The following is a 22,664-nucleotide window of genomic DNA, read 5'->3' on the forward strand; positions in this document are numbered from 1 at the left end:
ATTGAAAAGTGTTGGTTTATCAAGTCACGTAATTTCTTGGTTTAAAAATAATTTGAGTGGTAGAACTCAATGTGTCCAAATTGAAAGTTGTCTATCTGGGTCATTAGTTACTGTTAAAGGTGCCCCCCAAGGATCCATGTTGGGGCCCCTTTTATTCACTATTTATATAAACAGTCTTGATCATGCAATACAAGATGTTAATCTCCATTTTTATTCAGATGACACTGTCCTGTATTGTAGTGCTGCTTCTGTGCAGCAAGCTCTGTGTAAACTTCAGTTAACTTTTAATGTCATTCAGTCACGGCTTTCCAATTTAAAGCTTGTTCTGAATAGTGAGAAAACTAAATATATGGTGTTCTCGGGTTCAAAGAAACTCGATGGTAAGTTGAAGAGTACAAATATCTTGGCATTATTGTTGACGATACTTTATCATTTGGCTCTCATATTATGCAACTGAAGAAAAAAATTAAAATTACGCTTGGCTTTTATTTCAGGAACACGTTTTGTTTGTCATTTAATGCGCAAAAGAAATTGATTTCTGCTACATTTTTATCTGTACTTGATTACAGTGATGTAGTATACCAGTTTGCTCCAATTTCTATTCTGTCTTCCTTAGACGCTGTTTATCATGGTGCCCTTAGGTTTATATTAAATTGCAAATCTTCTGTGCCCCATTGCACCTTGTATAAAAGCGTGGGCTGGCCCTCTCTGTCCAGTAGGAGAAAAATCCACTGGTACTTAATTATTTATAAAGCTATCTTAGGGATGTTACCTTCGTACCTTTGTAGTTTAATACAACAGAAATCTGTCACAAAATATTCTTAACGCTCTCAAAACTGCTATATGCAGTTATAATTACCAGTGTTAAATGTACAGTGCTGGTGTTTATATGAGTACAATCAGACCTAGTGGTACCCAATATGTAGGTTGTACACATGCAATTTATGTGTCTAGGCTAAAAATGTACTTTAGTCCTCAGCTCTGTGTGTTTTGTGTCCAGCTGTACGTATAGCATTATGGTGCTGAAAAAACGTTGTCTCATTTCACTATGTATTGCACTGCTACTGTAGGTTGAAATGACGATAAAGCTTCTTCAATTGACATTTGTTGTTTTTAAATGGGCTTAAAGTTGAAGTTAAATATGAAATAATAATAGAAAAAAATTAGTGAAATTTATTTAATAAAAAGACTTCATTTGACTACACGCTTAGAACAAATGTGTTAAAAACAACACATTAGTGTTGATTGTGGGACGACACACTAAATGCGTTGTCCCAGAATTCACCCATCTCTGTGTTATTATTGAAAAAACACATTTTGTGTTACTTTTAACACAACTTGTATTATATTTTAACACAAAATGACACATAATGTGTTAAAAGCTTCACGCACAAAGATGTGTAAAAAATTAACACATCCTTTCTAAGAGTGTAGAGCACTGGAATAACATTGCCTAATGAAAATCTCAGTATTGATACCTAGCCTGTATTTATGAAGACAATATTAACCCCACATAAGCTTAAACAACAGTAATAAGTAATGTAGTATGGGAACTAAGTAAAATAAAATAAACATATAATGATGAGAAAAATCATATTTGAACAATAACAATTAATCAAGAAATAAACAATATGCACGTCTGAATCTGGACTTGAGACTTAATTTCAGTCATTTAGTTTTCTTACAAGCACACACCCACAAACACGCACAAACACGCACACACACGCGCACACATAGCATTTAAGAAACTTAGATGGTGCATTGCAGACATTTTTAAATCATTAGACAAGCAACAAAATAAAAGCAGATTTTTACCCAAAAAGTCTCTAATTTAGAGCACTCTCACAAGCTCTTATAAAATTAAAGTCAATTTAATGGTCTGCCTATGGTCAGGATACTTTAATTCAGCCCTATGTATATAAAATAGGTATAGATAAATGTACTTTATAACAAATTTGAATAGCTTGGATCTGTCATGATCCTGTCTTTATGTCACAGTTTTTTGGCTCTTTGTGACAGGATCATGACATCATGATGTGTTTTGTGTGAAAGCATGTGGCCTTGGTTTGTGTTTTATCAGGCCTAATGCTGCGTTCCAGAGCCCATACAAACCAGTGGGACGTGGGACTTATCCTACCTCCAAATAGGAAAAGTGCACTGGAATGCCTGTCGAAGTGGAACCTCCTACTGGCGAACTCGGGGGAGTTCGACCTATCCCGACTTCGCAAAATTAAGTCGGAGGATAATGGCGGCGCCCATGGAGTCTTGCGTCGTAAGAGGTAAAGCTTCAACGAATAGGTTATAAACTGTACTTCTCTGCTTGTTGGTTTTTTTAGACACTGTAATTTAAACACCACTTGTTTTTTATATTATGGCGTGAAATTGTCGTTATTATCTGTTAGCATGAAGCTTAGCGCGGCGGTCGTCCATGTTTTCTGTTTACGTTCCACTTCAATTGCCTGGAACGCTTTGAAGTAGGAGCTAGGACACTTCAGGAAGGATATTGGGACCATGTCCCAATGGTTTGGATGGGCTCTGGAACGCAGCATTATCTCGTCTCCTGACCCCTCCCCCTCGTCTCCTTGTTAATTATCCTATTATTGTTTCATTCATGTCACCTGTTCCCCTCTTGATTTGCTGTTTAATGCTCTTGTGTTTGCTGTTTTGTTTTAATGTTTATGTGAGTTTGGTGAAAAGTTGAAGAAGTCTTTTGTCAAGTTAAGTGTTTTGGTTAATCTTGTTTGTCATGCTTGTTACTTTGTTTTACCCCCCTTCGTGGGTCTTTGTTTTGTATCCCTTTACCCCCCCCCCCCAAATAAACCTTGTTGTGTACACTTAAGGCTTCATCTGGGTTCGGTCTCTCTCTCCTTTGGAGAAATCATGACAAGATCAGTTCTTCAAAAAAGGTTTTTAAAAATTACAACACTATCTACTAAAGGCCTCATATAAGTGACGAGCCATTTGTGGATTATGACTTTCTGTTTTAACGTAAGGAGTTTCATTGGTGTAGATTTTTCTCTCAAACTCCTTTGTGCTCCATCATTTCCGTACCTGCTTTTTTACTCTTTTCCTTGTTTCACTCCCTGCTCCAACACTCTCTCAGAATTATGCTGATTATTCTCAGTTAAACGATTTACACATTTTTTGTTAGCATAAAATGGCATGATAGATTGGGTTCAAATCACTGACTTTGTCATTCAAAAATCTTCCAGTGTTTATAGGTAACTTTAAAGAAGTCATTTGTTGCTTCAAGCTTTGTTTTTTTTTGCATCGCATGGTGTTGCTTGATGATGCAACAACCAAATGAGTTGTCGCCTACGCAGTTTGAGAAGTTAGGATGTTTCTAGACTTCCAAGTTCTGCTTCCTCATCTTTATAGATGATTTAACTGCTAATGGCAAATTGATCACGAAAAATTAATAAAACATTTTTTCCCTCAACACAAGCACGTGTATATTTGTAAAAAAGTTACAGGCTTGCTGATGTGTATGTGTGTGCAATGTTTTGTGATGTGTTTTGTGTTCTGTAAAGCTCAGTGGTAAAGCATTGCATTAGCAGCACCAACGGCCATGGGCTCAAACCCAGGGGACACACATTATAAAAAATACCTTATAATGTTTTGCAAGTCATTTTGGATAAAAGCATCTGAAATTAAAAAATGGATGTCTGAAAATGTTCTCTGTCTAAACAGTGACAAGACATTCGTTTCACCTCATTAGTTGCGTAAAGCCATGTGTGGATGGCTCTGCTTTACACTTTTAAACTAAACAAAAAAATCTGTGGGTGAATTTGATGCCAATTTTAAATTTGATCATCATGTTTGTAACCCAGTCAAAGCATCATTTATTCACCTAAATAAATTACAGTTGGTACAAATTCAGCTGTTCCTATTCAGGAAAAATTGCACTGGCTTCCTGTTAGTTTTCGTATTGATTTTAAAAGTATTTTGCTCACTTATAAGGGCTTGAATAATTTGATCACTCAATATTTGTGTGAGCTTTTAACCCCCTACACATGCTCTATGCTCTTCTGAAACGGGTCTTTAACTGTCCAAACAACACAACTAAAAACTATGGGTGATCGGGCTCTTTCTTCTTTGGCTACTAAATGTACTTTTTTTAAGCTGTTATGAGATTAATGTGATTATTTTGTTCGTTATTATATTGGCTTATTATTTTATTGTTTGGTTAGTTTTTACTGCCTGCACTGTTATGTGTATCTTTTAATTTCATATTTTTATGTGAAGTGCTTTGAGATGCTACTTTTAAAGGCGCTATAAAAAATAAAGTTTATTATTATTATTATTAAAATGTCAAACAAATTCAAATAAAGGTTACACCTGCATCATTTGATTTGATCAAGTTACACATGCACACATTATAGGACAAACCTGTATACTACAATGAAAACATGCTGAGTCACAGTGACACAGCTCAAGGGCATGACATGCATTTACACTTGTTGCTGACTAAGACTAAGTATTTACATTATGGCATGAATATACTTTCTTACTTTCACCTTAATGATTACATTTAAAATACAATAACAATCTGGAAAAAAAATGTTTTGCTACACGTGTCCTGGACTTTTTATGTGAAATAAAGTTGTACATTTTGTATTTTCTGACAACTGCATGTAACATGACACAAATGGTGATCAGACGGATTAAGAACAGGGGCCTATTGCACAAAACTAGGATAAGGGATTAAGCCGGGAAATCTTGGTGATCCTGGCTCAATTGATCCGTGATCTGGTTGCACTAAAGCTGGATAGGGGGCAGGAGGATATGTTATGGTATAAATTACCATGGAGATCTATTCTGTGGAGCTAGCCTGCTCCAGACCAGGCTAAATTCCAGGATCTATTTAATCTCATCCCTTATGTCACTCAGCAATCACCACAAATGGAAACCAATAATTATTTCACTGCCCATTATACATTGTTATCACATATAACTAGACCCACTGTCATTTTTTAAATGTTTGTGATCAATAATTTTAATAATTTTGGATAAATTATGATTTTAAGAAAAAAACAGAGGAAAAAAACAGACAGAGAATGAAGTCGTAATATTGTAACTTGTTGTTTTAGAGGAGGACAGTTTTTACAATAACAGTTGTGGGGCATTTCGTGGAATTGTACTTCAGTACGGTTTCAGAAACAAGGACATACTTAATCTTTTGGCACATCAGCATCACATTTTTATAAGTATCAGGACTGTAAAAACATCATGCATCTTTCCACAGAAAGAACCAGCCTCAAATGTATGACTTTCTCCTTTCCTCGGTGTGGCCCTTATACTATGTCATATAAAATACACATTTCATATAAATATAAAAGCACAAAGTGTAACATTATGTTTCTTTATTGTATAAGGACAAAACAAAGCAGGTAAACCATCAGCTCCTTTCGAAACTGAAGTCACACAGTGACTCTACAAGATGGAAAGCACAGAATCAAAGCATATTATATAACCAAAGGATAAATACACATTCAAAGGTCTGTATATAACACACCCTGCATGTCTGCGCACTGAAATAAATGCAGGACAAATCCATACACATTAACTGAACAGACCATTTCAGACAACTGAAAACAAGACAATTAATGGATGCAGTAGCCTCCCTGCAAGCTTGCATTAATAACAGTATACACACAGTATACAGGACAAACATAAAAAGAGGCCAAATCAATAATAATAATAAAAAAATTGAAAGCACACATACTTACTAAAATAATTCAACACATATTGGTCCCTCAGCAGCCGACCACTGTTGTCATCAGGGAAGATTTCCGGATTGTCCCAGTCCATGGCTGGCGGCACTCTGGGTGCCCTCTCCTTCCTCAGGCAGGCCACATTGTGGAGGACACCACAAGCCACAGTAATGTCACATGCCCTCACAGGGCTGACCCTTAATTTGTGAAGGCAGTGAGAGCGTGCCTTCAGGAGGCCAAAGGTCATTTCAACTATGGCCCTGGTCCTGGCATGGGCATAGTTGTAGGCCTGCTGTGCTTCCTGGAGGTCTGTGAAAGGTGTCAGGAAAAAAGGCTGGCAGCCATACCCCCCACCAACATACCAGAGAATTCACCTGTCAACACAAAATCTCATCATTACTACCTCATAAACACAGTGATATTGTTGACACAGCCATTATGTAAAAAATGGTTATTAATAGGGGTTGTGTGGCTCACCTTGTGATAGGCGCTGATAGATTTCAGAGGTCCGAAAGATTCAGGAGTCATGGACTGAGCCAGGCCATTTTGCCAGTGTTCAATGGAAAAGATCAAAGAGTTATGTTCACCTGAACATTAATGCTGTGTATGCAGTCCAGTGCACCAATGACACTGGGTCCTGTAAAAGAAATTAGATTTTGTGATGCTCCAAATGATGACTCCTCACCATTGTAGACTGAAGGTACTTTCACAAGTTTGACATGATACCTTATAGTGGGGGAGCCAAAGTCTCAAAAGCTCAATAAAATGGGTTGAACCTGACATGGTCTGCCATACTTTTTATGTGTGTTTTTTCTGTTAACTTTGACCCCAAGAACCAATAATTGGAGGGTCTGCTCTGCCGGAAATATCGCGAAAAAAATGTGTGGCCATTCTCAGTGGGTTGGGTAAGCTGTCAATAAATGCATTCCAGATACACAGAACACATGCGCTGACAACATCCACCGAAAAAAGACCTCTTAAAACACATGCATAATTTTGCATCAATTTAATGCAAAAAAGTTTTTTCATCTTTACTTCATTGGCAATCAACTATTCCCTCAAGTTATGACATCAGTCAATATGCAATTCTTGTCATCAAACAGTATACTCATTGCACAGAAAAAATTATAAAAATCTAACCAAAATCAATGGATCTGTGATCATTTCACTACTCAGAACCTTAATAGAATGTTTGGCTTATTTCAAAATTCCGAAAGACACACTGGATAACATGATTGTTAATGTCCACATTATTAAACATCATGTTCTAGGGATCTTTTTAATTTCAACATAACCCTGTTCTCCCAATGGAAATGTGTCACACAATAAATATAATACAGCAAAATGACTTTAATTATTTTATTGCCTCAGATAACAACTATTACAACTTTAAAAAGACACTTCACCCATTTGCATTAAGCTTTGTATCTTTAGAAACCCAGTCATGTTTTTGAATGGTCATGCATCACTTTCAGTTTCCCCTAAGATGGGAGAAATACAGATTTCAGTGTTGCACTTCTTTCTTTCAATGATGTAAAAATCGTCATTTTGCATCATTGAAAGAAGGAATTGCTATATCTTTGTCGAGGGTGTAAGACTACAAACACTCTGTCCTCATTTTTCCAGGGGGGGGGGGGGGGGGCTAGGTATGGACCCACACACGCTACAGACCTATTACAGATTAGTGGGTGGGACTTAGGAAAATACACAAAAATAAATGATACAGCTGCAATCTTTTTGGAGTCTAAGGCTAAAAGATGCTGTGGAGCCAGGCTTGATGTTTTCCAACAATGGTGGAAGTTTATCAATATGATATGGAAGAGGGTGATTTTGAAAGCGTGATGCTTGAATTGGATGTTCTTGTCTATCTTTATGAGCCACAATACAGGGAAGAGCAGCTGAGGCAGATGGAGAAACAGAAGGTAGTAGACAGAGGTAGAAGACCTGCCTGTAGAAGGTAGAAGACGAGGTAGAAGTTTTGTTTTGTAGATGGTAGATGTTTTGTTTTGTTTTACTTTTTTATTACATGTTCGAAATAAAAGTTATTCATTCATTCATTCATTCATTAATTCATTCATTCATTCATTCATACATATGGGATCCCCCTGTATGCTATGCTCCTTGTGGAGTGCTCCTTGTGGAGTGTTACGCTGGAGTCAGCGGGCCTGAAATCTAGACACGAATCATCGACCAAAAAAGTGTGTAAGTCCCTTACCCTTTTTACAGTGGCTAGTGCAGTCAGCATCAAAGTTTTCATTGAGAGAACTTTGATACTCACTGACTGCAAAGGCTTGAAGGGAGCGCCCTGGAGACATTTCAGCACCATGGACAGGTCCTATGCGGGTATAGAGGGAGGACTAGATTTATATACTGGATTTAATCTCCTCACTCCCCTTAGGAACCTAATAACCAGCTCGAGCTGGTTGACTGACCTGCCATCTATTGGGTCATGCTGAACGGAGGTAGCCGCAATGTATACTTTGATGGTGGAGGGGGACAGCCTCCTCTCCAACCACTGCTGAAGGAAAGAAAGCGCAACGCTGATCTGGCATCTCCGGGGGTCCTCTTGAAGGGAGGAACACCACTTGACGAACAGGTTCCATTTCAGCGCGTAAGTAAGTGTCGTGGATGGTGCTTGGGCTGAAGCAATGGTGTTAACCTTGGGGTAAACCACTTAGAAACTCCGCATCCCATCCAGGGTTCATACGTGATGATTCCATAGGTCGGGACATGGGTGCCATATTGTGCCACCTCCCTGAGAAAGAAGGTCCTTCCTCAAGGGAATCTGCTGGGGGGCTGTCGCAAGGAGCATGAGTTCCGGAAACCATGTCCTGGTAGGCCAATACGGAACCACTAACAGGACCTGCTCCTCCTCCTCCCTGACTTTGCACAGTATTTGTGCAAGCAGGCTCACTGGAAGAAACGCATACGGACTCTGCAGATGGGCAGCTGGGTCAGGAGGATGGCGGTGTAGGCCCCTTGGACACCAACGCAGGGCCGCTGGCAACAGAGGAGAGAAATGACGGGTCAGTTGTTGGCCGCCCGTAGCACCCAAAGTCCTCTGAAGACTTGGAGATGGAAGGGAAAACTGCTCTTTTTGTAGACATGTGGGTGCGGTATGAAAAGCAAAGGAATCTCTACTCTGCCCCCCTCCAAGGGAGGGAGTGGTGCGGCCACCATCTCCCGAAGAGCAGTCCCGGCTATCTCCAGGTTGCCCATCTCAGGGCCGCTTTTTTCATTTACCTCCATGGGCGGCGGACTGAGCAGGCAGGGTGACCTGCTAACGACTGGTTCCTCAACACTGCCTGGATAGAGTACGAGGTGGAGGAATTGAGGAGGCCACAGCAGGACACCCCCTGCAAGAATGAGGCTGAGGTGCCGACGTAGATGGTTTGGAAGGGGCAGCTGGCTTCCAATGCGGCAGGATATGTGAGATGGCCTCAGTCTGTTTCTGAGTGGCTGAGAACTGTTGGGTAAAGCTCTTAACCACGTCGCCGAAAAGGCTGGCCTGGGAAATCAGATTATTGAGGTGTTTTTTATCCGCCTCTCTCATGTCTGCCTGGCACAGCCAGAGATGGCTTTCCAGGAACCCCAGGGTGGACATCGCAAGACAAACGGCCTGTGCGGTGATCTTGGTCGCACGAAGCGCCAGGTCAGTGGCCGCATGGAGGTCTGAAAAGACAGCCTGGTCGTGACCTCCCTCGTGCAGGTTTATCAGTGCCTTGGCCTGATGTATCTGCAGTAATGCCATAGCGTGGAGTGCGGAGGCCTCCTCACCACAAGCCCAGTATGCAGACACTGTTAGAGTGAACGACTGCTTACAGGCTCGCGAGGGAAGGGCTGGCTTGTCCTTCCAAGAGGAAGCAGTGGCCAGACACAATTGCATCATGACTGGCCGCTTCACTGTCTGGACAGCAGTGTAGCCCTTAGGGGCCCTGCCATTAAGGAAGGTGAGGGGTGAAGGCTGATAAGATCGGTTGTGGGAAGAGAAAGGGGCCCCCACGACAGACCTTTGGTTCCAGAAAATACCCGTAAAATTGCCAGAAAAGCTTCTGTTTGAACGCAAACACGTCCCATAAATCTTCTGGGAGCGTTGCCGGAAAGAGGACCAAGTAAGATACACGGAAAACCCTCTGTGTGAACAAGAAGCAAAACAATGCTGTAATGGGCGTGTCATAGTGAGGTTTCCATGCATATCAACATTCACGACGAGAATTGTCGCAAACTAGATTGAAGCAGTTATCAGGAAATGATCAATGAGATGCATAAATGAAGTTGGTTCAACTCTTTAAAATGAGGGATTCACAACATTCACGACGAGAAATGTCAGCATACTCACTTTCAGCAGCATAAAAGAATATCGCATCACATGCTCATTTGAGCTTATAATAAACAAAATGCCCACGCGTCATCCCAACAAGATATATCGTTCAGCTCCTCAAAACGAGGGTTTTAAATGCATATTAACAATCACAATGAGAAATGTCTGAAAACTGGATTTAAGCAGAGATCAGGGAGCTCGTCAAATATCCACTCTGAAGCTGAAATCATTCAACAGCATAGAATGGCGCGTCACATGCTTCTTTATAGTCTTATCATAATAATATATAATATGCAAACTTCAGACGCTGCGTAGAAGATAGTGCAGGACTTTAAACAGGCCACGTGTCTTTCCGGGACCTTGCAGATGCCGGCAAATCATGGCAGTGTGAATGAACAAAAAAATCAAACGATCCCGGAAAAATCCAGGATGCATTTTCCGTGTATTTTCTGGAATGTCTGTGTGAAAAGGGCTCTTGTCAGCTCTTCATGCACCTCGGGGAAGAATGACACTGGAAGTGGGTGCTGTGGTGCAACACAAGCAGGCCCCAGAAAACAATCGTCGAGCCAGGCCGGTTCGGGTGGGGCCGGTTGAGTCAATTCCAAGCCGCCTGTCCCCCGAGGGAGCCTAGCCGTCATCTCTGAGTTGGCTATGGGCTGCGCCACCTGGCCCGAAGGAATGATCCCCCCTCCAATGCAGCAACAGACATGCGATCATCATTGGGAGACCTGAAGGATAACGGTGGTCCCGCAGTAGGCGGGCCAGCCCTTTCCTCCGGCATCTCTACTGGCCGCGCTCTGAGGCCCAGAGGGTTTGTTCCCGCAGTGGGAACATGACTCCTCATCGAATGCCGCCTCAGCGTGCAGAATGCCCAAACACGAGGGGCAGCGATCGTGACCATCCGCAGGACCCATGTACTTGCCACATCCAGAAACTGCAATATGAAATTTTTTGAATGACGCACACCACCGGTGAACACGAGAGAAGATACAAATATTGCAAGTATTTCATGCCAACATTCATTCAAGTTTTTCAAAGCAGATTGGTCCCTCTAAGCAAGTTCCCAATACGTTGGTTATGACGTGACGTCGTAGTGACCGACTGAAAGGGAACTTGTGACTATTGTTGGCTCTGGAAAAAACAAACCCCAGGTTGGGTGAACAAGAGATACCAAAATTGCCACCCCAACTTGTTTATGGATTAACCAGTTCTTGCCATGAAGAAAGCCATTGATGCTGTAATGGTGTTAAGAATAAATGAACAAGCAAAAGATGTATTATCACCTTGACAATTTAAATAAAATTTCATTAAATTTTCAGTTATGGCTTATATTTTGCGTACAGATTTCTATAATGCCATGATAATGCTGGTTTTGATTTTAATTTTTATTATTAATTAATCTAAAATTGGCAGAAAAAACTTCAATAAAAAGTCAAACAAATTCAAATAAAGGTTGCACCTGGATCATTTGATCTGATCAAGTTACACATGCACACACGATAGGACAAACCTGTATACCACAATGAAAACATGCTGAGTCACAGTGACACAGCTCAAGGGCATGAAATGCATTTACACTTGTTGCTGACTAAGACTAAGTGTTTATATTATGGCATAAATATACTTTCTCACATTCACCTTAATGAAATACATTTAAATGAATGTTTTGCTATACCACACTAAGGGGCAGTTTTCTGGACAGGGATTAGACCAGTCCTAGACTAAGATATATGTAAGAGCTGTCCAAACTGAAAACAACTTGCATTGACATATCTTAAAATACATCAGTGCCTTTGTTTTGCCTCAAAATGCACACAGTTAATGTTTTTAGTGAGGCATGTTTGTTAAAACTAGTTATATTTCCTAATTAAACTAAGGTCGAGTCCTGGCTTAAGCCAATCCCTGTCCGGGAAACCACCCCTATAAGCAATAAAGTTGTACATTTAATATTTTCTGACAACTGCATATTTTGTGATGACACAAATGGTGATTAGTATGAATGGATTAAGAACAGATATTACACATGATCCTAAACAATGAATTCACTTAACATTTGTGTATTGTTAACAAATTATTTCTGAACTAACATAAACTAGCTGTTGTGTTGGATAATGTTAGCTAATGAGAAGCAATGATAATTGTTGATGGGTTCTGCTTTTTAATGATACGTGTAAACTAACACAGAAAGTAATATATGTTTAGATCTAGTTTAATCTACTATATGTACATTTTAAGTACTTAGAGAGATACTCAAGTGATAAATCATGATGTTATTGCAGTTTATTTTTCCAGTATTATTGACAAAGAAAGCAAACTCATCCATGAAACCTGAGCTTGTCCTGGTCTGAACGTCATAAAGAGGACTGTCTTCTCACTTCCTCATTCAGCTCTTCTTTTTGATTGGCTGAGCTCTTTTCCCCTGACACAACATACTGTAAACGTATTTAAGACAAGTACGCAGCTGTCATTTCACAGCATCAGAAAGATCTGAGGTTCTTGCTTCAACAGTGATTGAACGGAGCTTCGATTTCTAGGTGGATAAAAACCATCACTCACTTATTTATTTTTACCAAGGTTTTGATAAGAAAACAAAAAAATCAGCAGAAATGGATTCTCAGATTCGTCAGAACTACGACCGCGACTGTGAGGCTTTGATCAACAAGATGGTGAATTTGGAGCTTTATGCTTGCTACACTTACACCTCTATGGTAAGTCTCACATTCATTTAATCTGTGTTTGATGATAAGTTGTCTCTATTTGAATAATTATTCTCCATAATTTTAAGAATGCACCTGCAAACCGCTTCTCTTTACCAGATTCAGGGTGATATTACTGCTATCCAGATCTTTCTCACCTTTTGTCAATTGTTTACAACAGGCTCATTACTTCAAACGGGACGATGTCGCCCTTTGTGGTTTTGCCAAGTTCTTCAAGAAGGAGAGCGAGGAGGAGCGCGAGCATGCCGAAAAATTCATGGAGTTCCAGAACAAGAGAGGTGGACGCATTCTTCTACAGGACATTCGGGTACATACACCGTGTTTTTAATCAAGCTTTTGTCCTTGAATTTTGTACTATACTGTAAGATGACTCTTGTGTAATAACCTCTGACCTGAAATCCTTTGTTTGTCTCCTTCTACAGAAGCCTGATCGTGATGTGTGGGACAATGGACTGACTGCTATGCAGTGTGCTCTGCAGTTGGAAAAGAACGTTAACCAGGCTCTGCTCGATCTCCATAAAGTTGCTTCTCAGAAGGGTGATCCTCATGTGAGTTCTCAACATTTTCCTTCTGACATTTATAGATCTAGCTCTGAAAAGCAAAAAGCAAATAATATACGTTACACATGCACATTGCATCCAGTGGTCAGTTATTGTGTGATTTCTTTATAACATTTCTTAAACATTAATATTTTTTGATTTCTTGTCCTACAGCTGTGTGACTTTCTGGAGACTCATTACCTGAATGAGCAGGTTGAGGCTATCAAGAAGCTTGGTGACTACATTACCAACCTTTCCAAGATGGATGCTGGCAACAACAGGATGGCAGAGTACCTGTTTGACAAGCACACCCTGGATGGACAGAGCTAAATACAGCCCTCTTCTCATCTGCATGCTGCAAAGCCTTATCTATACTCAATCACAAAATGTTTATTACAGAGCTTTCTGCAGCACTATAAAATAAAGTCATTTTGCCCTTAAGTAGTCATCTTGTGATCATCAAGCCTTGCATTTATGCTAACTAAAAATTATTACAATGAATTTGATGAATAAACATTTTGAGCTGAATTGACTTCTCATTTCTCATTATTATTTCTCACAAGTCCTGCAAGCATTTTTTGGAAAAAATCTTTTTCATACACCCTCACATTAGGGATGTTAATAAATATAATGTACAGTATAGTAAAAATGGATTAATAACCCTTTATGAGTCATGATACCGGGCATTTAAAGAGCAGTACTTGGTACAGTAATATCTTAGGTCTTATAGACAGGTTGGTTAGGTTACTTCAATAAAGTGATTAACTATTCATTATTAATTAGATTGTCAACACTAGATTTAAATTACTCACTAATTATTCGGTCTAAAGTAACTGCATTATTCATTACTAATTTTAAAGTTATTTCAAAATTTATGTCAACCTTGAACACATGAACAATTGAAATTAAACAGTTTTTCAGTCTTTAAATTTTTAAATATATAAGGATTAATTTTAAGGACAAGTTCGGTATTTTACACTTAAAGCCCTGTTTTCAGATTGTTTTTGATGAAATAGAACGGTTTTGACTGAAATTTGGACATATGATGCTGGACTGAGAATTTCCAGGTGTTTCTTGTATCACCTTCCACCTATAATGGCTGTATATGTGCACAGGAACAATCCTTCCTAAAATGCATTAAACTTTCATTTACAAAGACGTGAAACTCATTGAGTGGTCAGGGGTGTTCACTGATACGCTCACACAAAAATCGCTGCAAAAGACGCATTTCAACGGGTTTTATCGTAGTTTTGTCCAACTCCATTGACTTGTATTAGATGTGCTGTGAGGTACGGTATTACTCTGCGCCGGGAACTTTGTTTGTATTCTTGCAATTGGCAAAGGCGGATTATCGCCACCAACTGGGCTGGAGTGTCTATTATAGGGATGTGCCCAAAGCCGTTATTCGGAAGGGCACGGATAATGGCTTCAAAACGAATAACGAATTCATCCGAATAACAGAGAAAATATTCGGCCAGACATAATCACGTGTTTACTGGAACAGTTTTAAATTATAAACCCCTTAAAGCACGAAATGTGTATGAAGTGAATGAGTGCAATCTATAAAATGACATGAATGACATTTTCTGTGCGTCTCTTATTTAGAAAAGCGGGCTGTTTTGGAATTAGTTTAAAATCTTAAAAAACGCTGCTAATATCAAACTTCTTTAAACCCAGATGTAAAAAAATACCCTTTTAGTTTTTTTCGTTTTATTTAATTACACAAGACCAAAAAAACTTGATAAAATGCTGCACTCTGATAATAAAATATTCATGAATAACTCTGTGTCTCCGTGTGACTCCGGTAGATGATCTTTTATTTACTTTTAGTCGAAGCAAGCTTTATCTAGGTGAATATAAAATAAATAAGTAAATAGATAAAAATATGAAAATGTAACATTTTAAAAGCTAAATTTAAACTGAAGATTACTATGACATGAATTGCAATTAAAATAAAGTAAGCAAATAACAACTGAAACATTGGATTGTTTAAAATCATGTTGCTTGTTTTGAACTAAGTCAAAACAGATTTTTAAATAATAAAGAATGTACAGGTGTGAGGCGTTTGGAAAAATAGGTCCACAAGTTTGAATGCTAAAACACCTGTTGGAAAGCATCTTTTGTGTGAGCATATCAGTGAACACCCCTGACCACTCGGTGAGTTTCACGTCTTTGTAAACAAAAGTTTAATGCATTTTAGGAAGGATTGTTCCAGTGCACCTATACACCCATTGTAGAGGTGGGAGGTGAAACAACAAACACCCGAAAATTCTCGGGGCAGCCGCATATGTCGAAATTTCAGTCAAAACCGTTCTATTTCATCATAAACAATCTGAAAACAGGGCTTTAAGTGTACTGAACCTGTCCTTTAAACATTGCGGAGCAGTTTCTCGAACAGGGATTAAGTAGTCCAAGGATAAAATGCTTGTTTGAGCAGTCCTTAATGAAAATAGCGTGCACTGATTTATCTTAAAATATATCAGTGTCATTTTGTCTCATGATGCACACATGTTTGTAAAAACTACCTTAATATCCTATATAACAGGGGTGGGGAACCCTGGTCCTGGAGGGCCACTGTCCTGCAGAGTTTAGTTCCAACCCTAATTAAACACACCTGAAAAACCTAATTCAAGTTTTCAGGATTACTTGGAAATTAAATTTAGGTGTGTTTGGTTAGGGTTGGAACTAAACTCTGCAGGACAGTGGCCCTCCAGGACCCAGGGTTCCCCACCCCTGCTATACTACGGTTTAGTCCTGGTTTAATCTAATCCCTGTCTGGGAAACTGCCTGTCCCTGTTACAAGCTGTGAATGTTTTTTTTTTCAGTTATTTTTATTTTCAGTTTTCAGTATTGAATTTCTAATGCATTCCAGTTGCTTCACATCTAAGTACATAATAAGAAACTGTAAATAAACTAATTAAAAAGGAGTATAATTCCTTACTTTACTTTTCAAATGAAAAATTAGAGGAAAATGTAGTTAATTACATTATTACTTGGTTAATAAGTTATACATAACATTGCTTGTAGATCTCTCTTTGGCAGGAAGATGAGTAGAGTGTTGTCCATCACCCACAACACTTCTACTCAACCACACATAGAGAGATAGAGGAAAATGTCTAAAAATGTAACACAAAAACTAATTATAAAAATTTGTGCAAGTGTCACGAAAAAAGACATTCCTGCTCAAGGCACAAAAAAATCTGAATTTCGTGCCATGGACACGAATAAATTAATCAAATTTTGCGTGACTATAACCGTGAGATCAGTGACAGTCCAATTAATTTCCTGAACTAACACTGCATATTAACTATTGTCTTTGATAATCTTAGCTAATAAGAATCAATCATCATTGTTGATGGTTTCTGCTTTTTGATGATACATGTAAACTGGATGTGCATCTCCATAACTGTCCAATATGCGATATGCATCTCGATGCATAGCCTACAATGCAATACATTAAAGATACATATGAAACAGCTATATGCTATGCGATTCACCCCTCTATGCAGTGTGGTCGGATGCAATATACATGCTATGCAATTTAATATGGTACACTCAATGTGTTAAAACAACACATTTTGTATCTAGTTAAGCACAACACATTTAATGTGTTATTATTTTATTTATTTTAACACAAAATCAACACACATACTGTGTTAAAATAACACATGTGTTAACTAGTATAACACAAAACAATGTGTAAAAAATTAACACATACTTTCTTAGATTGTACAAAAAGTTTTTACACATTGGAAAACTTTAAGAAAGGATATTGGACGTACTCACTTTTTCTCTAATTTAGCGCATTTGTTTTTTTACTTATCAAGGAGGCGTCAAATCCATTCCAGTAGATAGAGATGCCCTGACAATTTAAAATCCGTTTCGCATTTTAGCTACAGCCTTGAACTTCCCGCTGCTGCTTCCTCAAATCCATTCCACTTGACTCATTTAGAGTCCATATAATTTAAACTCCATTTCGTGTTTTTTATGTTTCGTGTGACTTTCATGACACGCCAGTAGTTGTAGCGGGACACCATTCGTCAAACTTTTATGACCCCCTCCCCCACCCGTTGACAGGTCGTGTTTTATGACCCTTTGACAGGGGGGCGGGACCATCAATCAAAATCTGGACAAGCTGTCAACTTTAGACAGAAAGTATTTAATGGTTTTATTGCCGGTCATTTAGAGTGATTGTTTTTCCTGAGTGTGTTTTATGTCAAGCGTATGGTGTCATGTTTAATGACGGCTCGTGTTGCGACATTTGCTGTTTATTGACATTTGATGTCAGATCTCAACCATCCTCCCACCTTTGCTCGCCCCGTGCGCTTCTCAATACTGACTTTCACACCGCGGGTGTGTTGTTGAATCTAAAGTTTTGCAACAGCATAAGTTTATTTAAAGGCAAGCACTAATCATATATATATATATATATATTAGATGTACCTGGCTACGCTTAAAGCCGATGTTTTCTATCGAGCTATAGTTTCTGATCAGACACAAAGTCTGAACTAAATAAAATTTTAAACGGTTCACGAAGTCCGGGAATCTTTTCATGACTTGGTCTACAGTTTCACGCGTATTAAAGATCCGGCGGTGTCTGACAAAGCCTCGGGTGATTGTTCATATCTGTCATTTAAAATAAAGTTAATAAATGTAATTCTGTCCAATATGGCAAAATAGGAATTTATTTTAGATTAGGGGAATCTTTAACCATGTCTCTGATTAAAACTTTTGATTGTAACATCACAAGTTATTTAATTAAATATTCCGTATACGTGTATAGTTTAAGCAATGACCTGAGCCAATACCTTCGGAGCCGTCAATACTACAATCTTTAGACGAAAGGCTGAGCTAAATAAAATTTTAAAAGGTTCAGGAATTCCGTGAATCTTTTCATAACCTGCACTATAGTTTCACGCGTATTAAAGATCCGGCGGTGCCTGACAAAGCGCCGGGTGAGCGTTCATATCTGCCATTTTAAATTAATGTTAATAAATGTAATTATGTCCACTATGGCAAAATAGGATTTTATTTTAGATTTAGGGGAATCTTTAACCAAGTCTCTGATTAAGACATGTGTATACGTGCACAGATGGTGACAGAGAAACTTATATATGACGTTAATAAACTTTTAAATGTTTTTAAGACGTATTCACCCCATTTTGGGGTTTTATTTTTAATTAAAGGCTTCTTAAAACATGTGTGAATATGTGTATATTATACAAAGAGTCTTATATTGTCTGCTCTGACAAAAATAAAGTATTTTTCTAGATTTAGGGGAATTGACTGCGTGTGTCTTATAAATACAACTTGATAATACGTTTGTTTTGTAAAGAGACTTCTTTAAAGTCACGCAAGAATAAAATATTTTAGTTGTAACTGGTTAAACTTAAATCTGTTATTATCTATTTAACTATAAGCTGTATTTTTCTGATAAGACACAAAGTTTTTGATGCTGAACTTATGACCGTGTGATATTTCACAGCAGGGTCGGTTTGTAATCTAGGTAGAGTCTTTTAAAACTGTAGTGGTAAAATGTAATATGGTAACTCTGTCAAAAAAAGTAAAAGGTTTATTTTAGATTATAATCTATTTATGGCAAACATTACTGTATCTAAAAGTTTTTAACAACACAATTTATTTAATGAAATATGCAGTACGTGTATAGCAAGGAATTGTACCAAAACCCCCGTAGGTCGACATTTCTTTAGACTAAATCCTATTTATTTTAAACTATATAAAAGTTTAATCTTTTCAGACATAGTATTCTGATCACAACATTAGATCGCGCTCCGGCGTTTACAAACATACGCGGATGAATGTTCATATCCACCGTTAAGAAACTTTTAAACGATTAAAAACACTTTCATATCATTTTCTGAGTTTTGTTTTAAATTAATGATATCTTAAAACCAACTGGGAATATGTGTTTATTACACAATAAAATGTAATTATGGCCGCTCCGGTATAATAGGAGTTTTATTTTAGATTTGGGACTTTCTTTAACCAAGTCTCTGATTAAAACATGTGAATGCGTGCACCAAAGTTGTCAGAAAACGTACGCTGATGCGCACATATATCTGGCGTTAAGAGCCTTTTAAACGTTTTAAGACATTTCACACCCTATTTTGAGTTTAATTCATTAATGTCATCTAATATCGAAGTGTGTACATGTCTATTTACGATAAATGTAACACGGTAAACATTGCCAAAATAAAAGGGTTCTTGAACATGTTATTCCAGGGGGTGTTTTTTGTTTTGCGAGTGTTCGACATATTTATTGTTGTGGAAAAAGTTCGTTGTTTGGACGAACAGTTTCAGTCTCTCTCTCTCTCTCTCTCTCTCTCTCTCTCTCTCTCTCTCTCTCTATCACCAGTCCGCTATCAACCAGCAGACAACCCCCCAGATGTCTGGACAGAGGGAGTGTTGGTAAAATAAAAGAAACTCAGCCCCCATTGACAAAAAGTAATAGTTTTATTTTAGATTTCAGGCTTCATTACTCAGATACAGATTAAAGCATGTTTATTTCTTATTCATAATTTAAAGAAACTTAGAAGTTTTAAGACATTTTATCTCACATTGTGGTGTTGTTTTTTAATTAATGTAACCATAAACCCATTGTGTTAGCCCTTAGAGGACAACAAAACGGGTGCAAATATTATTTATCAACGTCTGATGTTGTTATAAACCAGGTTGTCACATACGTGACAACAATCATTGCTTTAAAGACAAAACATTTAACAAATTTGACATTTTGTTAAACATGGTTGTGCGTCCATAAACACAACAGCAGCTAGGACATGGCTCTACATAATATTAAAATCACGGGCTTACGTTAAATAGGTAAACCTTAATTTTTACTAAATAAAATAAAAATAAACTATTTGAACATATTATCTGATATTAGGTTAGGTTTAAGATCGTAACATCGTAAAACCCCCAGAGGATATGGTATGTGTGTGTGTGTGCGCGTGTGTGTGTGTGTGTATGTGTGTGTGGGTGTGCAATGGATGTTATCACGTGGTGCGGACCAAACGACCAACGCTGCGGGGGTTGTGAAGCGAAGAATGTTCTGTATAGATGAGAAGTTTTTCCTTCTGAACACAGAACCTTTACCAAAAACGTAACACGGATTAACACATCACAGAACAATTTGAACAACCGTGTCGGATTCGTACACACCAGAGGTCTGTTTTATGTTTTGCAGAAACTGTGGAAACTTTTGATGCTGCCAAGGTGTCCGAGTTCGCAAACAAACTATCAAACGCAACGCGGCGGAAACAGTGGACACGAGCCTTTTGTTGCTGAGAAGGCGATTGAACTCAGAAACAAACAAGCAAGCAAAGTTGTCTACGAAACTACAGATTCTTGAAAAAGATGTCACAAAGATCATTCGAACGACTACGCAATGGCCAGATGGGGTATGTGTACGGGACCGACCTTTTTAAAGATATGCTTAAAAAGAACTACAAGCGCGAGATGTCCAATCTACTATGTACTGTGATATACAAAGAGGACAATGTGTGCATGCCTCCAAACTATTGCGAATCTAACGCCGGTCGTGTAACCAGACTCAAGGAAAAACAGATGGTGTGAAAATTATAGATGGAACTCTTAATAACATGGTACAGGCCCAAGAGGAACCCCGTGTGATTATTAGAAAGGCTCTTGAGATATTTTATGAATGTGACGAGGCCGAGTTCTACATCATCAATATCATACTTATGTCGGCCTTTGTAATTGACGTATGCATTGATATCTTTGTAAAGAAACGAGAAATTAATGTGTGTGAAATCATAGAAAATGCCGTAGATTTCATGTTTGAAAAGGGTCTTGGATCATGCATGCACTATCTATGGTATCTAGATAATATCATAACGGTTAATGATGACTAAAAAACCAAACCTGTGAGCCAATGGTATATTTTACGCAAGTTTTACAGTTGTTTTTTAGTTTTCCAAAAATTTCATTCTGTTTTATTTTTACTCAACATTATGATGGCAAGCCATGTCCGTCAACAAATGTATACATTAACAAAAACTACGTTCTAGTAGTTTCAATGTATGGTAACTGGTGGTTTTTCATCATTGATTTTGTATAATGCTTATGTTTTTATATGTTTTGCTGTACCGGTTTCATAAAAACAAAATATACAAGGATTTTTTTTTTTTGGTCTTAATGTCTGTGTTGTTACCATTAGAACATTTAGACATCTTGTTCAGACAACGTGTGCCATTGCTCATTCTTCATATGTTTTTGCAAATCCACACAGAGAAATGTGAAAGATTAATAGAAATTACATGTGGCTACATCACATGTTTTTTCAGAGGCGTAAAAATAAAAGTCAACAGTGTTAGTATGGGAATCTAAAACAGCACATGCACGATATGATCCTAATTTTGTTACCTGACGTCTGTCACATAGTCAAAGATCATCTACTTCATGTCTCTACGAATCCTGACAGAGTTTTAGTTTCATATACACAACACATCAAATGTAAACCACGGTAAACTAAATACATTTGACAGCCAAGATCTCTAATTTTCATCATCAAACATCACTCACTTTTAAGGTACCGAAAGGTTTTTGTTTAATTTAGTTTAACTCAACACTGAAATTTTAGTTTAAGCACACAGAAATGCACAGATTTTACGTTTTCAGTATTCATGTGTACATCACATGGTGATTTCAGTCTCTACTAGATCGATGATCTAACAATATTAGCTACAAATGTTAGCTCTGATTTCACAAAACATCCATTTACATTCAAAACCTATGGATTCAACGCCTTAAAGTCATCATTTTATTTCGTTCACATCAACAGCACCAATATTTTTGAATGTGCAAACTGATTTAATTCGTTTTAAACATGTTTGTGCGGTTTCGGTCTAGATTTATAGAAAACTTCAGAACATGACACCGTTTTAACATTTACAAAATGAAACATTATACTTTTAAGTGTCACCCACGAGTATGTGTTACTGTGACAAATACTTTTGATTGTTTGGAAATTATATGAATGCAGAGAAACAACGCAAAAGTTTTGAACGTTAATATAATTTATAGGCGTCCTGATTTTTAAAAACAGTAAGCTGTAATGTTTCTTACACACAGATCTAAACACATCACAAGTCTCAATGGTTATTAGTATGCAAAGGGTTGTTGGCGTATTTTTAGACACAAGCTGTTTATTTTCATCTTTAAACAAATGTGTATGACAAAAGTTGTTCTGCCTGAACTGACACTAAGGATCGATGCCGAAATGTTAAATCTAAGTATTTGCAAAACAACCTTCACCGTCATATAGATGTTTTCAATCTAATGGTACCTGATTAAATGTGACCATACTATTTCAAACATTACCAAGTTGTAG

General features: G+C 38.0%; 2 protein-coding genes across 6 annotated transcripts in view; one reads left to right on the forward strand and one right to left on the reverse strand.

Moving 5' to 3' along the window:
- Positions 1-22,664, reverse strand: part of LOC135760137 (uncharacterized) — a 33,113-nt gene that overhangs the window by 2,194 nt on the left and 8,255 nt on the right. The window contains exons 1-4 of one of the 5 annotated variants that reach the window (XR_012336357.1): positions 17,078-17,300; positions 13,145-13,343; positions 6,192-6,351; positions 5,365-6,088 (exon numbers count right to left, since the gene is read on the reverse strand). Coding sequence is in view for 2 of the 5 variants with exons in the window: in XM_065274030.2 (XP_065130102.2) it covers positions 9,010-9,909 (900 nt within the window). In the remaining 3 variants the exon portion in view is untranslated. Of the gene's footprint in view, positions 1-5,364; positions 6,089-6,191; positions 12,366-12,889; positions 13,006-13,144; positions 13,344-17,077; positions 17,301-22,664 lie in introns of those variants that run through there. The other 4 variants (XR_010537333.2, XR_012336358.1, XM_065274030.2 and 1 more) reach the window with 4 other exon arrangements.
- On the forward strand, positions 12,500-13,819 carry LOC135760141 (ferritin, middle subunit-like). Its single transcript, XM_065274034.2, has 4 exons — positions 12,500-12,743; positions 12,913-13,059; positions 13,175-13,300; positions 13,466-13,819. The coding sequence occupies exons 1-4, from the start codon at positions 12,642-12,644 to the stop codon at positions 13,619-13,621; spliced, it is 531 nt and encodes a 176-aa protein (XP_065130106.2). The 5' UTR covers positions 12,500-12,641; the 3' UTR covers positions 13,622-13,819.

Source organism: Paramisgurnus dabryanus, chromosome 3, assembly GCF_030506205.2.
Source record: "Paramisgurnus dabryanus chromosome 3, PD_genome_1.1, whole genome shotgun sequence".
In the NCBI taxonomy this organism is placed as follows: Eukaryota; Metazoa; Chordata; class Actinopteri; order Cypriniformes; family Cobitidae; genus Paramisgurnus; species Paramisgurnus dabryanus.

Bases quoted from the DNA above. Each gene is read 5' to 3' on its own strand.
- LOC135760141 (XM_065274034.2), top strand. From the start codon at position 12,642: ATGGATTCTCAGATTCGTCAGAACTACGACCGCGACTGTGAGGCTTTG. The intron at 13,060-13,174 runs GTACATACACCG...CTCCTTCTACAG, and splicing joins TTCTTCTACAGGACATTCGG to AAGCCTGATCGTGATGTGTG. The intron at 13,301-13,465 runs GTGAGTTCTCAA...CTTGTCCTACAG, and splicing joins CTCAGAAGGGTGATCCTCAT to CTGTGTGACTTTCTGGAGAC.